General features: G+C 35.7%; 1 protein-coding gene across 5 annotated transcripts in view; it reads left to right on the top strand.

Moving 5' to 3' along the window:
- The window catches only part of MKLN1 (muskelin 1), a 306,710-nt gene that overhangs the window by 190,140 nt on the left and 96,476 nt on the right, over positions 1-20,094 (top strand). For all 5 annotated transcript variants that reach the window (XM_081147023.1, XM_081147024.1, XM_081147025.1 and 2 more), the window contains 2 exons: positions 9,452-9,594; positions 10,593-10,681. In XM_081147023.1, coding sequence (XP_081003149.1) covers positions 9,452-9,594; positions 10,593-10,681 — 232 coding nt within the window. The remainder of the gene's footprint in view (positions 1-9,451; positions 9,595-10,592; positions 10,682-20,094) is intronic.

The raw sequence follows: 20,094 nt of genomic DNA, 5'->3' as shown, positions 1-20,094 counted from the left end.
TCTACCACACCTTGAAACTTTTTATCTTTCTATACTTCTCCTGGAATAGAGTTCAAATTTCTTAATATGGTTACACATTATAGCTCCTTCCAGCAAGAAGTGCAGTCTGTTTCCCTACCTTATAAATCTTGTTTGGACTTGTGATTTGTTTCAATCCATAGAAAATTCTGTGGAAATGTATTGCAACTTCTAAGCAAGGCTTCTAAGCAAGGCTTCAAGACGCTTTGTGGCTTCTGCTCTGTCTATCTTGGAACTCTGAGGCTACTGTGCTGTGAAGAAAGCCCATGTAGCCTCCTTGAGGATAAAAGCCTACATGAAGAGGCCCAGTCATCTCAGCTAAGTTCAGTCTCCCAGCTAACCCACCAGCTGATATGGCTATATTATTGAGTCCAGGAGATACCAGTGGGGACAGTAGTCCATTGGATACACAGAATCATGAGATCAGAAATCACTTTTGTTTTACTATTCTGGAGTGATTTATTATACATCCTGAGACATACATGGTTATATAATCTGAACTCTTCTAGTCTCATTTCCATACTGTCTAACAATTTCTTTGCCAGTCCTAATCATCAGAGTAAATGATAGTTTCAATACATTGTTATTCAAGTCAGAAACTAAATCACCATCCTTGATACCTCCTCTCCCCTCACTACATCAAACTATCACTAAATCTCATCCATTCTTTCTCTAAAATATATGTCAAAATTGTCTAATCATCTCTATCTCCATACCATCCTAGTCCAAATCTCCTTTATCTCATTTCTTGCATGATACTGTAACAGTATCCTAACTGGTCTGCCAGTTCCTCTAATCCATTCTCCACAAAACAGATTCTGTGTGTGCGTGTGTGCGTGATCTGGTGACTGCCTACCTCTTCAGTCTCAACATAATTCTTTACCTTGCTTACTAGGCTTCAACCATGCTGACCTTTTAACAGTACCTAGAACTTATTTTTCATAAGCCCTTTTGACTGGCTGGCTCTGTGTAGTCAGTTGAATAGTGCTCCCCCCCCCCCAAAAAAAATAAGATACGTAGCACCTCAGAGTGTGATCTTATTTGGAATAAAGGTCTTAGTAGATGTAATTAAGATAAGGATCTCAAAGTGAGATCACCCTGGATTAAGCTGGACCCTAAATCAAGTGACAAGTGTCATTATTAGAAATAGAAAAGGAGAAGGCATAGAAACATACAAGGAAGAAGGCCCTGTGAAGATGGAGGCAGAGATTGGAATTAATGCTGCCACAGGTCAAGGGACACTAGGAGCCACTGGCAGAGGCAAAGTCATGCCGAAACCTTGATTTCAGACTTCTGTCTGGCTTCCAGAACTGGGAGAGAATAAATTTCTGTTGTTTTAAGCCACCAGGATTGTAGTAATTTGTTGTGGCAGCCCAATGAAACTAATGTATTTTGTCTCATCCTTTAAGTCAACTCCTTAGAGACACTTTACTGGTAGACCTCATGTCAAGTTCTGAAGTAAGTCCGACTGCCAGCTCCCCCGTCATGTTTTCCTCCTTTACCTCATCCTTAGTCCTTATAAATTGTAATTATTTATATGACTTTAAAAGTTTTAAAAAATTATGTTTCTCACACTGAAAAAAATCTCTCTAGGCTGAAATTGTCAACAAATGTTGAATATTAAAATTTATTTCATTGGTTGATTAATTCTGTGGCTAAATTAAGAGCCATTGTGATAGTTCTTTGATTTTCTGTGCATGTCAGCACTCCCACTTTGGGTAAAGAGATTCCAGTTCATTATGTTTTATGTTAAAATTAATATATACAAAATTAATATATATAAAATTTAATGTATACAAAATTTAAAGATTGTTATGTAGATTCTAAACATTTTTCTAAAATATTCATTATTCATGAAAGTGTTTTTTTTTTTTAGTTTTTATGATTAAATCTACAGCAGTTACTTTTCCAAATTAAAAATAATGGAAGCCAATTTAAACTGTGGGACAACACTTTTTTGTTGTTGTTGTTGATCCTCACCTGAAGGTATTTTTTCCTTTGATTTTTAGGGAGTGGGAGGAGGAGAGTAAAGGGAAGGGGGGCGGGGAGAGACCTTGACATCCATGTTAGAGAGACACATCGATTGGTCGCCTGCCCCACAGGCCCTGACTGTGGCTGGGGATTGAACCTGAAACTGAGTATGTGCCCTTGACCAGGAATCGAACCCATGACTCTTTGGTGCGCTGGCCAAAGCTCTAACCATTGAGCCACATCGGCCAGGGCAGGACAACACTTAATATTAGTAACACTATTCAGTATTGATGCTCAAGATTTGGGAAAACGAAAGTTATGAAATTTATCAATGAAGTTGTAATGTGATACATTAAAATTTTTGCCTAAGATGTATTTCTATCAGACCATTGTGTTTTATTTGAGGTTAGAGATTTTACATATTACTGATATAACCTTTTAATAACAAATTCTCTTTGGTTGTTAATAAAATTATATATATACAAGCAGATATTTTCTGTTGGATTTAGAGATATCGTAGTTGGGGTGATGGATGGTGTACAACAAATTGTATAAAGAACCATTTTTACTCATTACAACACTGTATCTAACTAACCATTTGTCAGGGAAAACTGACATCTAAACCAAGACATAAAAGGATGAATAAAAGGAGAAAGGAGAAACGGATGGGAAGGGGTGTGAGTTAAAAGAGGACAGAGATGTGAAAGCTCTCTTGCCTGCATGTATAGTCAGTTCTGTGATTTATAGTTATATTCTTACAAAGCTTTGAATTACTAAAAAGATCATATTACCACACACCTATATTATATGGACAAAAAGGATTAATGACTAAAGAATATCAATCTCAGTTTTCCTATTCAATGTCTATAATTAGGATATTTTAATGGCTCGATATCTGCAAAACAATTAATGTGATACATCAACAAAACCAAGGATAAAAGTCATGTGAGCATCTCAAAAGATACAGAAAATGCATTTTACAAAATTCAACATCAATTTATGATGAAAACTCAGTGAAGTGGATATAGAAGGAGCTTATGACTAAAGCTGTATATCATTATACTCAATGGTGAAAAGCTAAAGCTTTTCCTCTCAAATTAGGAACAAGACAAGGATGCCTACTCTCACCACTGTATTCAATATAGTACGGAAGCCCTGGCTGAGTGGCTCAGTTGGTTGGAGCATTGTCCCATATACCAAAAGGTTGTGTGTTCAATTCCCGGTCAGGGCACATGCCTAGATTGCAGGTTCAATCTCCATCTGGGGTTTATACGGGAGGCAATCGATTGAAGTATCTCTCTTCTCTCTTTATTGATGTTTAAAGTCAATAAACATTGCCCTAGCAGGTTTTGCTCGGTGGTCAGAGCGTCGACCCATGGACTGAGTGAGGGTCCTGGGTTCGATTCTGGCCAAGGGCACGTACCTTGGGTGCAAGCTTGATCCCTGTCCCCGGTCAGGGCTCATGCGGGAGGCAACCAGTCGATGTGTCTCTCTCACGTCAGTGTCTCTCTTTTCCTTCCACTCTCTCTGAAAAGCAATGGAAAAAATATCCTAAGGAGAGGATTTTTAAAAAAATAAATAAAAATAAATAAAATCAATAAATGTATCCTCAGGTGAGGATTAAACAAAAGTACTGAAAATCCTAGCCATAGCACCCAAACAAGAAAAGGAATTAAAAGGCATCCAGATCGGAAAGGAAGAAGTAAAACTATCACTCTTAGCAGATGACATGATAATATATATAGAAAACCTTAAAGAACCCACCAAAAATTAATAGAAATAATAAATGAAGTTAGTAAAACAGGATACAAAATTAATATGCAGAAATCCATTCACTAATAGTGAAGGATCAGGAGGAATTAAGAAAACAATCCCATTTACAATTGCATCAAAAGAATAAAATACCTAGGATACCTAGCAATCTATAGATTCAGTGCAATCCCTATCAAAATATCAATGACATTCTTCTCAGAATTAGAACAAATAATCCTGAAACTTGTATGGAATTGCAAAGACCATGAATAGCCAAGGCAGTCTTGAGAAAGAAAAACAAAGTTGGAGGTATCACACACTCCCTGATTTAAAAATACACTACAAAGGTATAATAAAACAATATGGTATTGGCAAAAAATAGGCAGATAGATCAATAAAACAGTGAAGAGCCCAGAAATAAACCCTTGGTTATGTGGTCAATTAATCTATGACAGGAAGTAAGAATATACAATGGATGCCCTGGCTAGTGTGGCTCAGTTAGTTGGGCACCATCCAGTGCACCAGGAGGTTACTGGTTTGATTCACAGTCAAGGGCACATGCTCTGGTTGTGGGCTCCAATTGATATTGTGCTCTGACATCTATGTTCCTTTCTCTCCCTCTCTCTCCCTTCCACGCTCTCTAAAAAAAAAATAAAAAATCAGTAAACTTTTTAAAAATACACACACACACACACAGCAGAGGAATGACAATCTCTTCAACAAGTGGTGATGGGAAAACTGGACAGATACATACAAAAAAATGAAACTGGACCACTCTCTTACATTACACACAAAAATAAACTCAAAATGGATTAAAGACTTAAATGTGAGGCCCGAAACCATAAAACTCCTGGAGGAAAACATAGGTAGTAAACTAATTGACATCGGAGGCAAAAATAAACAGATGGGACTTAATCAAATTAAAAAACTTTGCAACCCTGGCTCAGTTAAATTGGAGCATTTTCCCTTATGCCAAAATGTTACCAGTTTGATTCCTGGTCAGGGCACATGCCTAGGTTGCGGGTTCGATCCCTTGCTGGGGCACATACAGGAGGCAACTGATTGATGTTCCTCTCTCATATTGATGTGCTCCTCTCTCTCAATAAAAACATATCCTCTGGTGAGGATTAAAAAAAAAAAAAAAAGACTTTGCACAGCCAGGGTGATAACCTGTTGAATGGGAGAATATTTTTGCAAATGATACATTTGATTTCCAAAATATATAAGGAACTCAGTAACAACAACAAAAATAGTCAAAAAAGTGCCAGAGGATATGAAGAGACATTTCTCCAAAGAAGAAAGAGACATTTCTCCAAAGAAGACGTAGAAATGGCCAACAGACGTAAAAAGTTGCTCAACATCACTAATCATCAGGGAAATTTAAATTAGAACCACAATGAGATAACCACCTCACATTGGTCAAAATGGCTATTATCAAAAAGTCAACAGATAAGTGTTGACAAGGATGTGGAGAAAAAGGAACCCTCCTCACTGTTAGTGGAACTGCAAATTGGTGCTGCCACTATGGAAAACCGTGTGGAGGTTCCTCAAAATATTAAAAATATGCCCCACCGGCATAGCTCATTGATTGAGTATAGACCTATGATTCATGAGATTGAGGTTCGATTCCCCATCAGGGCACATGCCCGGGTTTCTCGCTTGATCCTCAGTGAGGAGCATGCAGGAGGCAGCCCATCAATGAGTCATCATTGATGTTTCTGTCTCTCTCCATCTCCCTTCCTCTCTCTGAAATCAATAAAGATATATTTAAAATAAGTAAGTAAAAATAGAACTACCATAGAACCCAGCAATTCCACTTCAGGGTATTCATCCAAAGAAAGTGAAAACACTAACCTGAAAAGATATATGCACCCTGTGTTCATTGCAGCATTATTTATAGTAGCCAAGATATGGAAGCTAACTAGGTGGCCATCTGTAGACGAATGAATGAATGAAGATGTGTATATATACAATGGGGTATTACTCAGCAGTAAAAAAGAATGAAATCCTGCCACTTGAGAAAACATGGGTGGACCTACTATGCTAAGTGAAATAAGTCAGCTAGAGAAAGATAAACACTGCATTATTTCACTAATATGTGGGATTTTTTAAAAAGATCGAAACAAATGAACAAACAACAAAAACAAAAATAAATGCATAGAAACAAAGAACAAAGTGATAATTGTCAGAGGGGAGGGGGTTGGAGAGATGGCCAAAAGGGTGTAGGGGAATATAGTCTTTAATAATTTGATAACTTTGTACCCTGACAGATGGTTACTATAGTATGGTTATCACATTGTAAGATGTATAAATGTTAAATCATTGTGTTGTACACCTGAAACTAATGTAATATTGTGTGCCAACTGTACTTTAATAATAAACAAGTTTTAATAGCTACTTAGAGTCTAAACAGTACATAAACCTAAACAGCTGTTACTGTGTAGTGGTTAAAGCTTTGTCTTCGGAGTCAGTGGATCAGGAATGCTTTTAACAGAAAATCCTGTTACAGTGGGTTAAACAAATAGCTACCCCAACCCCTACCCACTCACACATACACACAAGAAAACTAGAGTTAGGCAGCTGTTGGTGAAAGTTGAGTGGCTTACAGATGGCTATCTTTGAGATTCTCTTGATCTATTTTTTTTATTGTGGCATAGTGGTTGTTACAGCTCTAACTTCAGATATCAAAGAGAGAGCATTCGTTTCAGAAAGCAAAACTTATCCCACAGCAAACTTATGCTTACATCTCATTGACCAGAATTTTGTCATACATTTACCCTTGGCCGGAAGGTGGCTAGGAAGAACTGGGTTGAGAACGGAGGTCGGGTCAGCCAACCGTCAACCAGAGTTAGATTGACTGATTTGTAATCTCAGGTCTGTCATTTATTAGCTGTATAACTATAGTCAAGTTATTTAGTTTTTTCAAGCCAGAATTTCTTCATCTGTGTCGTGAGGATGAAGAGGATAATTATTGTTATTAAAAACTCCTGTTTGTCCTCCCACTAAAATGAGATAATCTGTGTAAAAATCTGAGGAATGTGACAGACAAGAGAGTTACTGCTCACAAAATATTAGCTCTGGTTATATCATCTCTCATGTCATCACCAGTTTCATTCTTTTATTTTATTGAGGTGAAATTCACACAACATAAAATTAATCATTCTAAAGTTACAAATTGGTGGCATTTAGTACATTCACAGTGTTGTACAACTATCACTTCTATCTAGTTCCAAAATATTTTCATCACCCCATAAGGAAATCTAGTATCAATTACACACTCTCCTTTTCTCATTAACTCAGCTTCTGGCAGCCACTAATCTGCTTTCTACCTCAATGGATTTACCTGTCCTGAACATTTTATGTAAACGGAATCATACAATATATGACCTTTGCATCTGACTTGTTTCACTTAGCATGCTTTTGAGGTACAGCCATGTTGTAGCACATATCAGTACTCTGTTCTTTTTTATGGCTGAAATATTCCCTCTTGTTCATCCACTTACAGTGGATGGGCATTTGGGTTTGCATTTTTTGGCAGTTGTGAATAGCACTGCTCTGAACATTCATGTACAAGTGTTTGTTTTGTTACCTTTTTCACTTTTTATATACCTAGAAGGAGAATTCTTGGGCCATATAGTAATACATATTTAACTTTTTGAGGAACTGCCAAGCTATGTTCTACATTGTCTGCACCATTTTATATTCCCACCAGCAATGTATGAGTTCCAGTTTCTTTACGTTTTCACCAATACTTTTTATTTTTTATATTATTATTATTATAGCCATCCTAGTGGGTGTGAAGTTTTATTGCATTGTTGTTTTGATTATATTTTCCTGATGACTAATGAACATTTTTTCATTTGCAGATTGGCCATTTGTTTATTTTCTTTGGTGGAAGGGCTATTTTGAGATCCTTTGCCCATTTTTAAATTACATTTTTTGTCTTTTTGTTGAGCTGTAAGAATTCTTTATATATTCTAGATAATAAACCCTTATCAGATATATTATTTGCAAATTTTTCTATTCTGCAGGTTGTCTTTTCTATTTGTTGATAGTGTCCTCTGATACACAAAACTTTAATTTTGATGAAGTCCAATTTATTTTATATTTTGTTGCTTGTATTTTTGGTGTTATATCTAAGAATCCATTGTCAAATTTCAAGTCATAAAGATTTACTCATATTTTCATCTAAGAGTTTTATGGTTTTAGCTCTTTCATTTAGGTCTTTGATCTTAAAGGATCCATTTTGGATTAATTTGATTTTTTTAAAAATTTATCTTTATTGTTGAAAGTATTACAGATGTCTCCTTTTTCCCCCATTGACCCCTTCCACCCCACACCCACTCCCCACCCCAGGCCTTCACACACTATTTTCTGTGTCCATGGGTTATATATATATGCATACAAATTCTTGGGTTAATCTCTCCCCACTCACTCCCCCACCCCCACCTTCCCTCTGAGATTCATCAGTCTGTTCCATGCTTCTGTTTCTCTGGATATATTTTGTTCATCAGTTTATTATTGTTCTTTAGATTACATATATGAGTGAGATCATGTGATGTTTGTCTTTCTCTGACTGGCTTATTTCACTTAGCATAACAATTTCCAGGTCCATCCATACTGTCCCAAAGGATATGAGATCCTTCTTTACAGCTGCATAGTACTCCATGGTGTAAATGTCCCACAGCTTTTTTATCCACTCATCTACTGATGGGCGCTTGGGCTGTTTCCAGATCTTAGCTATTGTAAATTGCACTGCTGTGAACATAGGGGTGCATGTATTCTTTCTGATTAGTGTTTCAGGATTCTTAGGATATATTCCTAGAAGTGGGATCACTGGGTCAAAAGGCAGCTCCATTTTTAATTTTTTGAGGAACCTCCATACTGTGTTCCATAGTGGCTGCACCAGTCTGCATTCCCACCAGCAGTGTACCAAGGTTCCCCTTTCTCCATATCCTTGCCAGCATGTTTTTCTGTATGGAATGAAGTAGGACTACCAACTTCATTCTGATCAACTTTATCACCTGTATTACCCATTAATATGAAGCATTACTCGAACAAATTTCTGAATCATTTTTCTGAATAGCTTTTTCCCCGTGTATTCAATCAGTGGTAGTTTCCTTTTTAATTTTTATAATTGAAAACATTCTTTATAATGTAAAGTGTGTATCCTAATTGATGAAATGATCCCACTTTATCCTGTGTATAATAGGAAAGCTTGAGCTATATTAGACATATTTATAGTGAGTCTGGGTTTTTTAATTTATAAAATTGGCAGGAGTGATTAGTAAATCTCCTGTTTGTTTCTCGGTTTAAAATTTTATCATTGATTTTGAACAGTGAATTTGCTCTTACAGTTGATGCGAATGTGATTGTTACCTTTGCCTTCTAATATTTCGTTTGGTGGTTCATAGCCTGTTGCACCTTCTGTTGAACCGCATGCCTTGACTACGAGTCGTCCCACTGGCCCTTTTCCCTCCTTCATCACCAGTGTTCATGGTGATGTGTTTTCCTGGGAAAAAGTGGTAGCATTATGGTAGCCTGTCTAAGACTGTTGCATGCTATTCTCTAGCATTAAAAAAAGCCTACCAGCACAGGTTGGACAGAATACACCTTATGTGTGGTTCTGTTATCTGTCCAGAATTTTAACTTTTAAGTTGTCTCTCTGTTTTAAGTAGAGGAGGATATAATTTGGTCATTCCTTTTTTAGTACTTGGTTCTGAAGCTTGAAAGGCCCGCTATAGTCCAGAATATCACATTTGGAAAATATGAGAAAACGCATGTCTGTAATTTGAAGAAATTTAAAGTCTTTGGTGGAATGAATGAAGAAAATATGACAGAGCTGTTGTCCAGGTGAGTTATGATTATAGGGCGGAAAGAGTTGTCTTCTAAACAAGGTGCAGTCTAAGTTTAGTCTCTTTGTAGCGAAACCTGCATGGCTTGATTTTTCTTTCAAGGAAGAAAAGAATATTTCCACTATTCTATTTCTAGTGACTTATTTTAATACTGTGGCTTGAGTTAGCTTTTTTTTTTTTTTTAAACCACCAGATACTAGTTAATGCTATTGAAGAATTATGCAGGTAGGATTTCTCCGATGCTAGTGGGAGTGGGGTTCTTACAATATCTTGAGAAAAAGTGTTTTCTAAAACTAGTATGGGAGAATGAGATATGGTAGAAAGGTTTATTTGCATGAAATTATATCCCTCAGTTTCCAAAGTCCCATTTCCCTTAAACTAGTCCTGGAAAAGTTGTAGTTGGAGCTTTAGCAGAGCTAGAAGCAAAGCCACTGTTCAAAGTTTCTGTTCCATGGTGGAGCTGAGTCTCGCACAGCACCAGGCTAATTTTAGTCCATCAGTCCATTGTGTGTGGGGTCCACATGGCTGTGGGTGCTATTAAACCAATAGAGTAAGGCTGTCTTTGAAAATTTGTTGAGCTATAAAAGGAACATTGGTACCTCAATCAAAACTAAATAACTTAATTCTTTGACATTTTAATATTTGTCCCTGTTTAAGTTGTAAGATATGAGAGTAAATTGTTTTTTAAATTTTCTTCTTACTGCTTGAATATTATATTCAGTTATACATTAAGGACAATAGGTCATCACACATTTTCATTTTTTAATTAATATTGAACATTTTTCATTACCCCTCATATAATTAAGAGGAATACAGTAATAATGCAGTTGATGTGAATGTACAAGTTTTAACCTATATGCTCATGTTCATCTATTTCTTTGGTCATATATTTTTACCATTGGTTTAACCTTAAAATCTGAGAATGGTATTAATCTGGGTTTTTGTGCAGTTACTAAATTATGAAATCAGATTTGATAATCTTATTTTTTTTCACAGTGGCTTAAAGAATGATTATAATAAAGAAACATTCACCTTGAAGCATAAAATTGATGAACAGATGTTTCCTTGTCGATTCATTAAAATAGGTAAGGTTTTTAGCATTCTGAAATAGAAATAAATTCATTATACCATCAGTCAGCAAACTACAGCCAGGAGGAATCCTGCAGGACCCCGGTTTTTTAATTAAAACTTTATGGGAGCCCAGCCGGGCGTGGCTCAGAAGCTGAGCATCGACCTAGGATCCAGGAGATCGCGGTTAGATTCCTGGTCAGGGCACATGCCCGGGTTGCGGGCTCAGTCCCCAGTCAAGGACGTGCAGGAGGCAGCCGATCAATGAGGACTCTCATCATTGATGTTTCTCTCTCTCTCTCTCTCTCTCTCTCTCTCTCCCTCCCCCTCCTTTCCCCTCTCTGAAATCAATAAAGATATATTTAAAAAAACAAACAAAAAACTTTATGGGAACACTGCCACACTGGTTGTTCACATAATGTCTATGTCTGCTTTTGCACTACAAAGGTAAAGTTCAGTAGTTGCAAGAGACAACATAGCCCCCACAAAACCCCAAATGTTTACTATTTCAGCGTTTGTAGAAAAAGTTTCTTGACCCCTACTTTTTAAATCTATAACTGACAGTTATTTCAAGTAGAACCGTTTCCAAATATTTTCTCATTTGGAAGTTTATTAGAAGATTTGATGAGATAACAGTGATTTGATTGCCTTGATTGTTTTATTGAAAGTTTGTCAGTTCTAAAAGCTATAACATATAAAACCAAATACTGATGAATTTCTTATGGCAGTTTATTATCTTCTCTATTTTGTTCTTTTGTATTTCATTGTCTTAGTGAAATGTTGCTGAAACACATAAAACTATTTTCATGACTCTAAGTAATAAGTTGCAAAGTGATGTTTGAAAAGTACTGCCTAAGGCATGTAATTATTTACCAAGTGTTTTAGCTTGAGAAAGTATTTATAATGCCTCCTCAAAATTAATATTTTTAGGGTTATTTTGTTTTTCTTTAAGATTTATTTAGAAGGTAGAAAAGTTAAGGACTTGAATCTTAATTTCCATCTATACTGCATACTGTGGAAATATGATAAAATTGGGATTAAAGTGAATCAGATCCTTCAGAGAATAATAACAAAAGTCAGAATCCCATGTTTTGATTTAGGAGAAAATTTCCTCTTTTGGAACAAGCAGTATACTTCCTACTCATTGTTTGCAACTCTATCAAGAGTTGTCCTGTTGATTTCATTCAGTCAGTTCTATTGGGCAAAAAGAATATCTGAAGTCTTAATAAAGATTACTTATAGAGGGAAAACTATTTTTAAAATAGTTGGGCTGTCCAGTGTATTGCGGGTTTTTTTTGTAACTATGGTTTCTGTTGTTATAATTCTTATAGACTCTTGCATAGATTTAACAGTTCTATAATCTTATATTTCAGATGTACACGCAGTGAAAATATCTTATATTTTCATATAATACATTTAGATTTTATAGTTTTAAAGTACTTATTCAGCTTCTGTTTTGCTTACTCATGCAAAATGAAGTTCTTTTTTTTTTTTAAAGTTATTTTCTTGGTGCTTTTTGTACCTTTCCTATGGTCATTAGTTTTCTTTGGAGGAAAATATCTACCACTAATGCTTCTATAGTTCTTAATCCTCTAGTAGTATTATTCATTAGAAGAAGTATCAACAAAAGTCTGTTTCACGTAGTTGCATAGTTTCTTTTTTTAAAATTTTATATAGAAGACATCCGAGGTTTTGTATGGACCAGTTAGACATTTATCTGCCTAAAGACAAGAATTTGGACCTTTTTCTAGCTCTTTCTATCAGCCTTTTAATTATAGGACATAATGATGTTTTTCACTTTACCTTGGTGGGTTAGCATTCAGGCAAAATGTTAATTGGAGCTTTCCAAATAATTGTAGACACATAGTAACTCACTTGATACTTAGGATATTAATATTTAGATAACTTCATATTTCTCACTTTTCTGTTAAAAGATACTAATGGTAGTCTACAGTAACTTTGCTTTCCAACCTTTTCCCAACATTCTCTTGATAAGTTTTTAAAAAAATAATATAAAGAAAATATGAAATTAAAAGCCTGTATGCTAGTTTATTGTTATGTTTCTTTAAAAATCATGTCAATAAAGCGCTTGAGTGATGGATAGCTCTCTTTTGGTGGTGATTTAGCACAGATTCTTGTTTTACCTAGTGAGTATAAATTGTTAGATTTCTCCTTAAAAGAAAAATGTGTTTGAATACTTTACGTTTGTGTTTTACAGTAATATGTTTGAAAGATCTTGCTTTATTTTTTAAAAGTTTATCCTTAAACAATACAATTTTTGAATGTTGTTAGCCTTCAGTTAGTTATTCACAGTAAGACTAACTCAGTGGCATATAATCTCCAGAGTTGGTAATGAATATAGCTTTTTAAATTTTGCTTAAACCAAATTTAAGTAAGTTTTTAAAAGTAATTTAAGCTGATATTTGTGAAAGATGATTTCATTTTGGATGTTTCTTTTTGTATATTTTTATACTTATATTCATATAGTTCTTGTGTACATGACTTTTTTTTTTTTTTTGGTTAATCCTCACCTGAGGATATTTTTTCCACTTCTTCTGAGAGAGACACATCAACTGGTTGCCTCCAGCATACACCCCAACCTGGGGACAGGGAGTGACCCTACAACTCCGGTACATGCCCTTGACTGGGAATACTGAGCCGTACCAGCCAAGGACAGACATGACTTCTTAAATGTAGTATTTTGGGTACTATAGAAAAAGAATATGCATAGTTATAATTTGAATCATGTAATTTCAGCAATTATTATTTAGAGCTTCTTATGTTTTATGGTTTTTGATAGTACATACGTGCTTTCACATGTGGTATCTCATTTGAACATTTTACGGGTAGATAAAATTTTTCCTTTTTTGATTGAGGATATTAGTGATGGATCAAAGACATAGCATTTGGTATATGTGTACATGTGTGCTTGTATTGTTTTAAAGTAATAATAGTAAGTATTGTTTATGAAGCATGCACCTAACTGTGTGAAATAGACATTATTACACTCACTTTATCAATGAGAAACCTGAAGTTTAGAGGTTGAATGGCTGGACCAACACCATACAGGTAGTAAAACGTACAGTTGGGATACAAACTTAAGTCCACATCCAAAGCATGAATTTTCTTACTATGTGACATATGTAAGTTTTGTTTCGTCAGGTAGATTATGAAATCTTTGGGGATAGTGACCCTATTTTCTGTTTCCTCAAATTTCAAAAGCACCAAGCAAACTGCTTGCCTCATTAGAGACATTATATATATATTTTTGAGTTTATTGTACAGGAGATAAGAGGAATTAATGACTTCATGAACTTGATGGAAGAAAAGTTGCATCCTTATCTTCTCTAACCTCTAATGTATTTAGCATTTTTTCCAATTATGAATATAGGCAGTAATTCATAGTAATATTAGCAATGCTTGTGACTTGTCATAGATAGAAGTTACAAATTTTTCCCATCACTTTATAGTGTGGCAAATATAATAACTTTGAAATTATAATTATTAGCTTACCTATAGATCTTATCTGATGTGTTAGTAAAAAAAGCATATACTTAAAACAATATTGTTTTAGAGTGGGGAAGGGGAGGAGAGAGAGAGAAGCAAACGCTGGTTGGTTGCGCACACACACACACACACACACCTCCCACCCCCCCAAACATGGCCTGACCAGGATCTAACCTGAAACTGGACATGTGCCCTGACTGGGAATTGAACCCGCCACCTTTTGGTGAACAGGACAAATGCTCCAACCACCTGAGCCACCTGGCCAGGGTAAGCATATTTATTTCTGTATTATAATTTTGTTTCTTTATTGTTTTTATAACTGTGTTTCAATACAATTTATTTACTCTGTATTTTCCTTTATGCATTTAAATCTGAGGGGGTTTGGGTCACAGAGCTCACCAAACAGCCACAGGGGGATTCATAGCACAAAAAAGGCAAAGAGCTCATGCAGGACTTACTGTGGAAGTTGAGATTTGGCCTTAGGAAGAAGCTTGGTTTCAGTAAGGCAGGTAACTAAAAGGAGAATTTAGTAAAGAAGGAGAGTTATTTATTGGGACACCAGATTTGAGAGAGCAAGTTAAAAATTTGGAAGGGAAAACCTCTTGAGTGGGAGATGAGGGAAAACATAAAGTGGAATGGGATGAGGATATTGGCTTAGATGACTAGAAGTTTACACCTGAGTCACAGCCAAGATGACGGTGGTGTGGGGAAATTAGCAAGGTGAGATGGGGGCAAAGAAGGTACTTGGTAGAACTCTTGAAAAGATTCTGAGGGAGTCCCAGTTTTTGGTAGATGGGATGACTTGGATTTCTATGGATTTGGGGGATTTTTGTGGCCTGAATGGTTGTGGTTGCTTTAGGGAGAAGCTTCAACTTTGGCTGGTTCGGCCTGCATTCTGGACTGTTGGAAGTATTTAGAAGTCTAGGATGGGTACTAAGTGTAAGGATGAGGAGGTAACCTAATGGTGGCCCTTCATGCGAACGTGTGGAAAGGTAACATTTTAAAAGTGTACTATCACCTAGCTGGGCATGGCTCAGTGGTTGAGCATTGACCTAGGATCCAGATTGAGGTTCGATTCCATGCCTGGGTTTCGGGCTTGATCCCCAGTAGGGGCATGCAGGAGGCAGCTGATCAATGACTTTCATCATTGATGTTTCTCTCTCTCTCTCTCTCCCTCTCCCTTCCTCTCTCTGAAATCAATAAAAATATTTTTTTAAAGTGTACTATTAAAAAGGAAACTAATATAGTAATAATAGCAGATAATAGTAGTAGTAGCTAACTTTTATTGAGGACTTACTATGTGTTAGTTACTGTGCTGCTTTGTGTGCTTATCCCATCGACTCTATAGTAGAATAGATTCACTCTTTCAAAATGGTTAATCTTGAATTTTTAGGGTCTACCAGAATCTGATCTTAAACTTACCAGCATCTTGTAATAACTGTTTTAGCCATCTAGACAAGAGTTTCCCAAGTGATATTGCCAAAGCACATTGAATGTGCCACAGATGTGTTTCATAGTGTTGAGATGTTGACCCCTGCCCCCATTCCTGGAGTAACTGGAGCCTGCAGCCTAGTACCCTTGTGTGCCATAAAAATATTATCATTTTTTCTGCATGCCATTATGAAAAAGAATGAGAAACACTGATTCTGATCATATCTGTATCTGATTGTCTCATGGGGAAACTGATGGTTGGATCCTAGGATATAAACTCTTAGCCTTGGGAATGTATAATCTTGTGTGCTTGGAGCTTCAATTCAAATTTCTGACATATAATACATAGTATGTTTAATATGCATTATTAGTGTTCTTAATACCACCAAAAGTTATTGGTAAAATTTGAAATGGATATTATTCGTTCTGTTCATCCTATATATGTCCCTTTGATCTTAATCATTAACTGCAGTTGACCCTTGAATAACACGAGTTTGAATTGTGTGGGTCCACTTATATGCAAAACTTTTTAAGTATACTGTATAGAGTTGGCCCTTTATATCCTATGTTTCACATCTGCAGACTCAACCAACTTCGTATCAAAAACCATATTTTTGATCCATTGTTGGGAATCCACAGATGCAGAAGGCAGGCTTATACATTATTCTACGCCATTTTACATACAGGACTTGAGTATCTGCTGATTTGGATATTAGCAGGGGGTCCTGGAACCATTCCCCTAGTGGATACTAAGGGGTGACTGAGTTTTTGGCAAGTCAAAAATTATATGTGGATTTTCAACTGTGTGTGGAGTTCCCAGCTTCCACATTAAGGGTCAACTGTTTTTGTGGGGGTTTTTACTTTTTTTTAATCCTCACCCAAGGATATGTTTTTTGTGTTTTTGTTTGTTTTTTATTGATTTCAGAGAGAGAGGAAGGGAGAGGGAGCAAGAGAAAAACATTGATGTGAGAGAGAAACATTAGTTGGCTGCCTCCTGTACGCACCCTGACCAGAGATCGAACCTGCAACCTAGGTATGTGCCTTGACTGGGAACCGAACCCTTGACTCTTTGGTGTACGGGATGATGCTCCAACCAACTGAACTACACCAGCCCTCAGGGCTCAACTGTGTATTCTTCATTCATCTATAATATTTGATATTCTTCTGATATGTCTTCCTAATTCACCTCCATCCCAATAATCTTTGAAAGGTGTTAAGAATTAGAACTGCCCTGGCCGGTGTGGCTCAGTTGGTTGAACGTCGTCCCGTGCACCAAAAGGTCATGGGTTCGATTCCCAGTTAGGACACATGTCCACGTTTCAGGAGGCAGCCGATCAGTGTTTCTCTCTCACACGTGTTTCTCTTTCTCTTTCTCCCTCGCCCTTCCTTTTCTCTCTAAAAAATCAATTAAAAAAAACAAACATTAAAATAAAAAGAATTAGAACTAATTTTATTCTAGAAATACTTCTGTTGGGCCATTAAGTATATAGAAGAAATCTTACTAAAACATAATTGCTTGAGCCCTGGCCAGTGTGGCTTGGTTGAGTGTCATCCTGTGCATCAAAAGGTCACCAGTTTGATTACTAGTTAGGGCATATGCCCAGGTTGTGGGCTCGATCCCCAGTATGGGACGTGCAGGAGGCAGTGGATGGATGTTTCTCATATCAGTGTTTCCCTCTCCCTTCCTCTCTCTAAAATCAATACGGACATATTTTTAAAAACAGACAATTGCTTGAAAGATTTTAATAAATGAACATTTTGCTCAGACTTGAATAGATATAATAGGAAGATTTTTTTCATCATGATTTTGTTGATCTTGGACCTGGAACTTGAAAATAGATTTCAGATCTCTAATATTTTTATTATTTTTTAAAAAATTTTAATATTGACACAGATCTCTAATATTAGATGTCTGGTTATATTTACAGACTATCTTCTTGGGGGCCTTGGGTTTAGAATTCTATTTTATTCTGTCTGTTAAACTACTTGATGGTTATTACTGTGATGTAGTAGATAAACTTTTTAAGTGGTACTGCTACATAAAGAAATGAATACAAAACAATAATTTAGTATTCATTGGTATAAAACTTTTTGAAATTATTTTGTTTGCATATATAAACTGAAAGCCACATTAAACATCCCAGGAGTTCCTCATATGTCCTAATGACTGGTTGCCATTGACTGTGTCTGTCTTCACTAGCACAGTGTCCTTTAGATGACAATATGGGAAAGCTTCTGACTAATACATCTTAGCTCATTGAGTCCTGATATTGCTGAAAAAGAGTAGTGGACTTAGAAATTACTACCCTCAGTGTTGATATAGTGGACATTCTGTTTTGATAATTAAATTTGACAAGTGTTAGTTTCTTAAAGGTAGTCTCATTATTTACTCTGAACCGTATCAATGTCAGGTTAAAATTGTTTGGCCTGTCTTGCACTTTGAATTAATCTTTTATCCATGTATGGTTTTATAACATCATTCATTGGTCATTTAGAAAATATGATTCATTGAGTTATGCAGATCTTTTAAATGTTAAAACATTTCATTATATAATTTTTTTTTAATCACACTCATTAACATCATCACCAATCTTATCAGAAAAGTCTTAAGTATTAGAAGTGGTGGATACCAATTTTCCAAAATTCTAATTTTCCCTTGAGAGCTTGACTTTTATCCTTGGAAACAAATACTGTCAGTTGTTTTATTTGAAATGACAGGTAAATATCTGGCATATACTGAAATCTAAGTAAATCATAGATGGCCTTTTAAGGAAAAGTAGTACCCTGGGGGTCAGGGAACAGTAGTACAAATGGCTATTTTAGCTCACAACTCTAACCACTGTATAGGTCCGTGTCCTTGCAGTAACCTTCATACTTTGGTACATAGCAAAGTGCTTTATATGTACTACCCATTGTGTCACATAAACTATTAAAAATATGTGTACTTAATGATAGGGATTTATTAAAATTATGTTTTACTGCATCATCAGGGACATTCTTAAATGAATTTTCTTTTTTAGCTGCGAGTGTTTGATGGTAAAGAATACAGTGCAATGTGTATCATATTAAGGAATTCTAGTACACTTTCATGCTATTCCTTTCCATGGCACTACCAAGGTGCCAGCACTCTTACTCATCATCATTGTACCATGAGTGCAAATGTCAGTACACGCACACACGCGCACACACACACACGGCTGATAAAGGCCTAGTCGTATGAAAAATAGTTCTGACTACAGGGTTCTCCTGAAAGTATTGAGATTTCGAGGATCACATGTTAAAAACCTCTATTCTGTCATTACTGATTATCCTATGTCAAGGGCGAGGAACCTTTTTTCTGTCAAGGGTCATTTGGATATTTATAACATTCTCAGGTCATACAAAATTGCTAACTTAAAAATTAGTTATGAAAAAAGCTCCTAGATTTATTGAATTTCAGGTCTCACCTGTAGTTGCCTTTGCAGGGCCAGACCAAATGATTTTGTGGGCCTTGTATAGCCCTCCGGCCCGATGTTCCCCACCTCTGTCCTATGTTAAATTCCTCTAAATCCTTAAGAGATTTTTAGGTACACTCTTCTCCAATGATTTGCCTTCCTTTCCTTTACTAATATCAAACTTTTATCATTACTGTATTATTTTAGTGTGTTTGTTTTCTTATTATTTTTATTAGGGTATTCTTGTCTTACTTTCAGATTAGCTTGTTCATTTACATGTCAAGAAAAAAGTGGATAGGTACCATTGGGATTTTGATTGCAATTTCATTAAATTTATAACTAATTTGACAGGAATTGATATGGTTTACAACATTGCATTTTCCCATCTTGGAATATAGTATGTTTTTTTTATTTATTCAGTTCTTAAGTAAAATTTTATGTTTTCTTAAATAGATCTTACATATTTTAAAGTTTATTCTGAGATATTTTAAGCTTTCTTTGCTGTTATAAAGGGGACTTTTTTCATTATATATTCTAGTGGATTATTATAGGTGTAGGGAAAGTTGATTTTCACATTCACTTTGCATACAGACTTACGAATTTTTTTAGGTACATAGCTATATCATCCTCAAATGATGTATTTTTTCTTAATTTGCATTTTTTCCTTATTGCTGTGGCTAAGATCTCCTATATAGTATTGAATAGTAGAGATATTGAGCCTCTTTGTCTTGTTTCTGACATGAATGGCAATACTTAATATTCCTCCATTAGGTTTAATTTTTGAGGCTTTTGGTACTTAAAAAATAATCTAGGTAAGGAAGTTTTCTTTTGCCTTCTATTTAAGAGGGTTTTTTTTTTTTTAGTGACTAGAAATAAATTTTATTAGTTTACTCGCGGCACCATTTGAGGTAATCAAATTCGTGGGTTTTTTTACTTTGTTAACATTGTGAATTACATTAATATAGCTCCTGTTATTTAACCATCCTTTTATTCCTGGAATGAACTCTTATTTTGTTCCAATGAAAACCTGGTGGTAGTTTTTGCAACTTTAAAAACAA

Source organism: Miniopterus schreibersii (genome assembly GCF_964146895.1).
Source record: "Miniopterus schreibersii genome assembly, chromosome: 9".
In the NCBI taxonomy this organism is placed as follows: Eukaryota; Metazoa; Chordata; class Mammalia; order Chiroptera; family Miniopteridae; genus Miniopterus; species Miniopterus schreibersii.
Note: the sequence above shows the minus strand (reverse complement) of the source record. Positions and strands in the feature narration are given on the sequence as shown.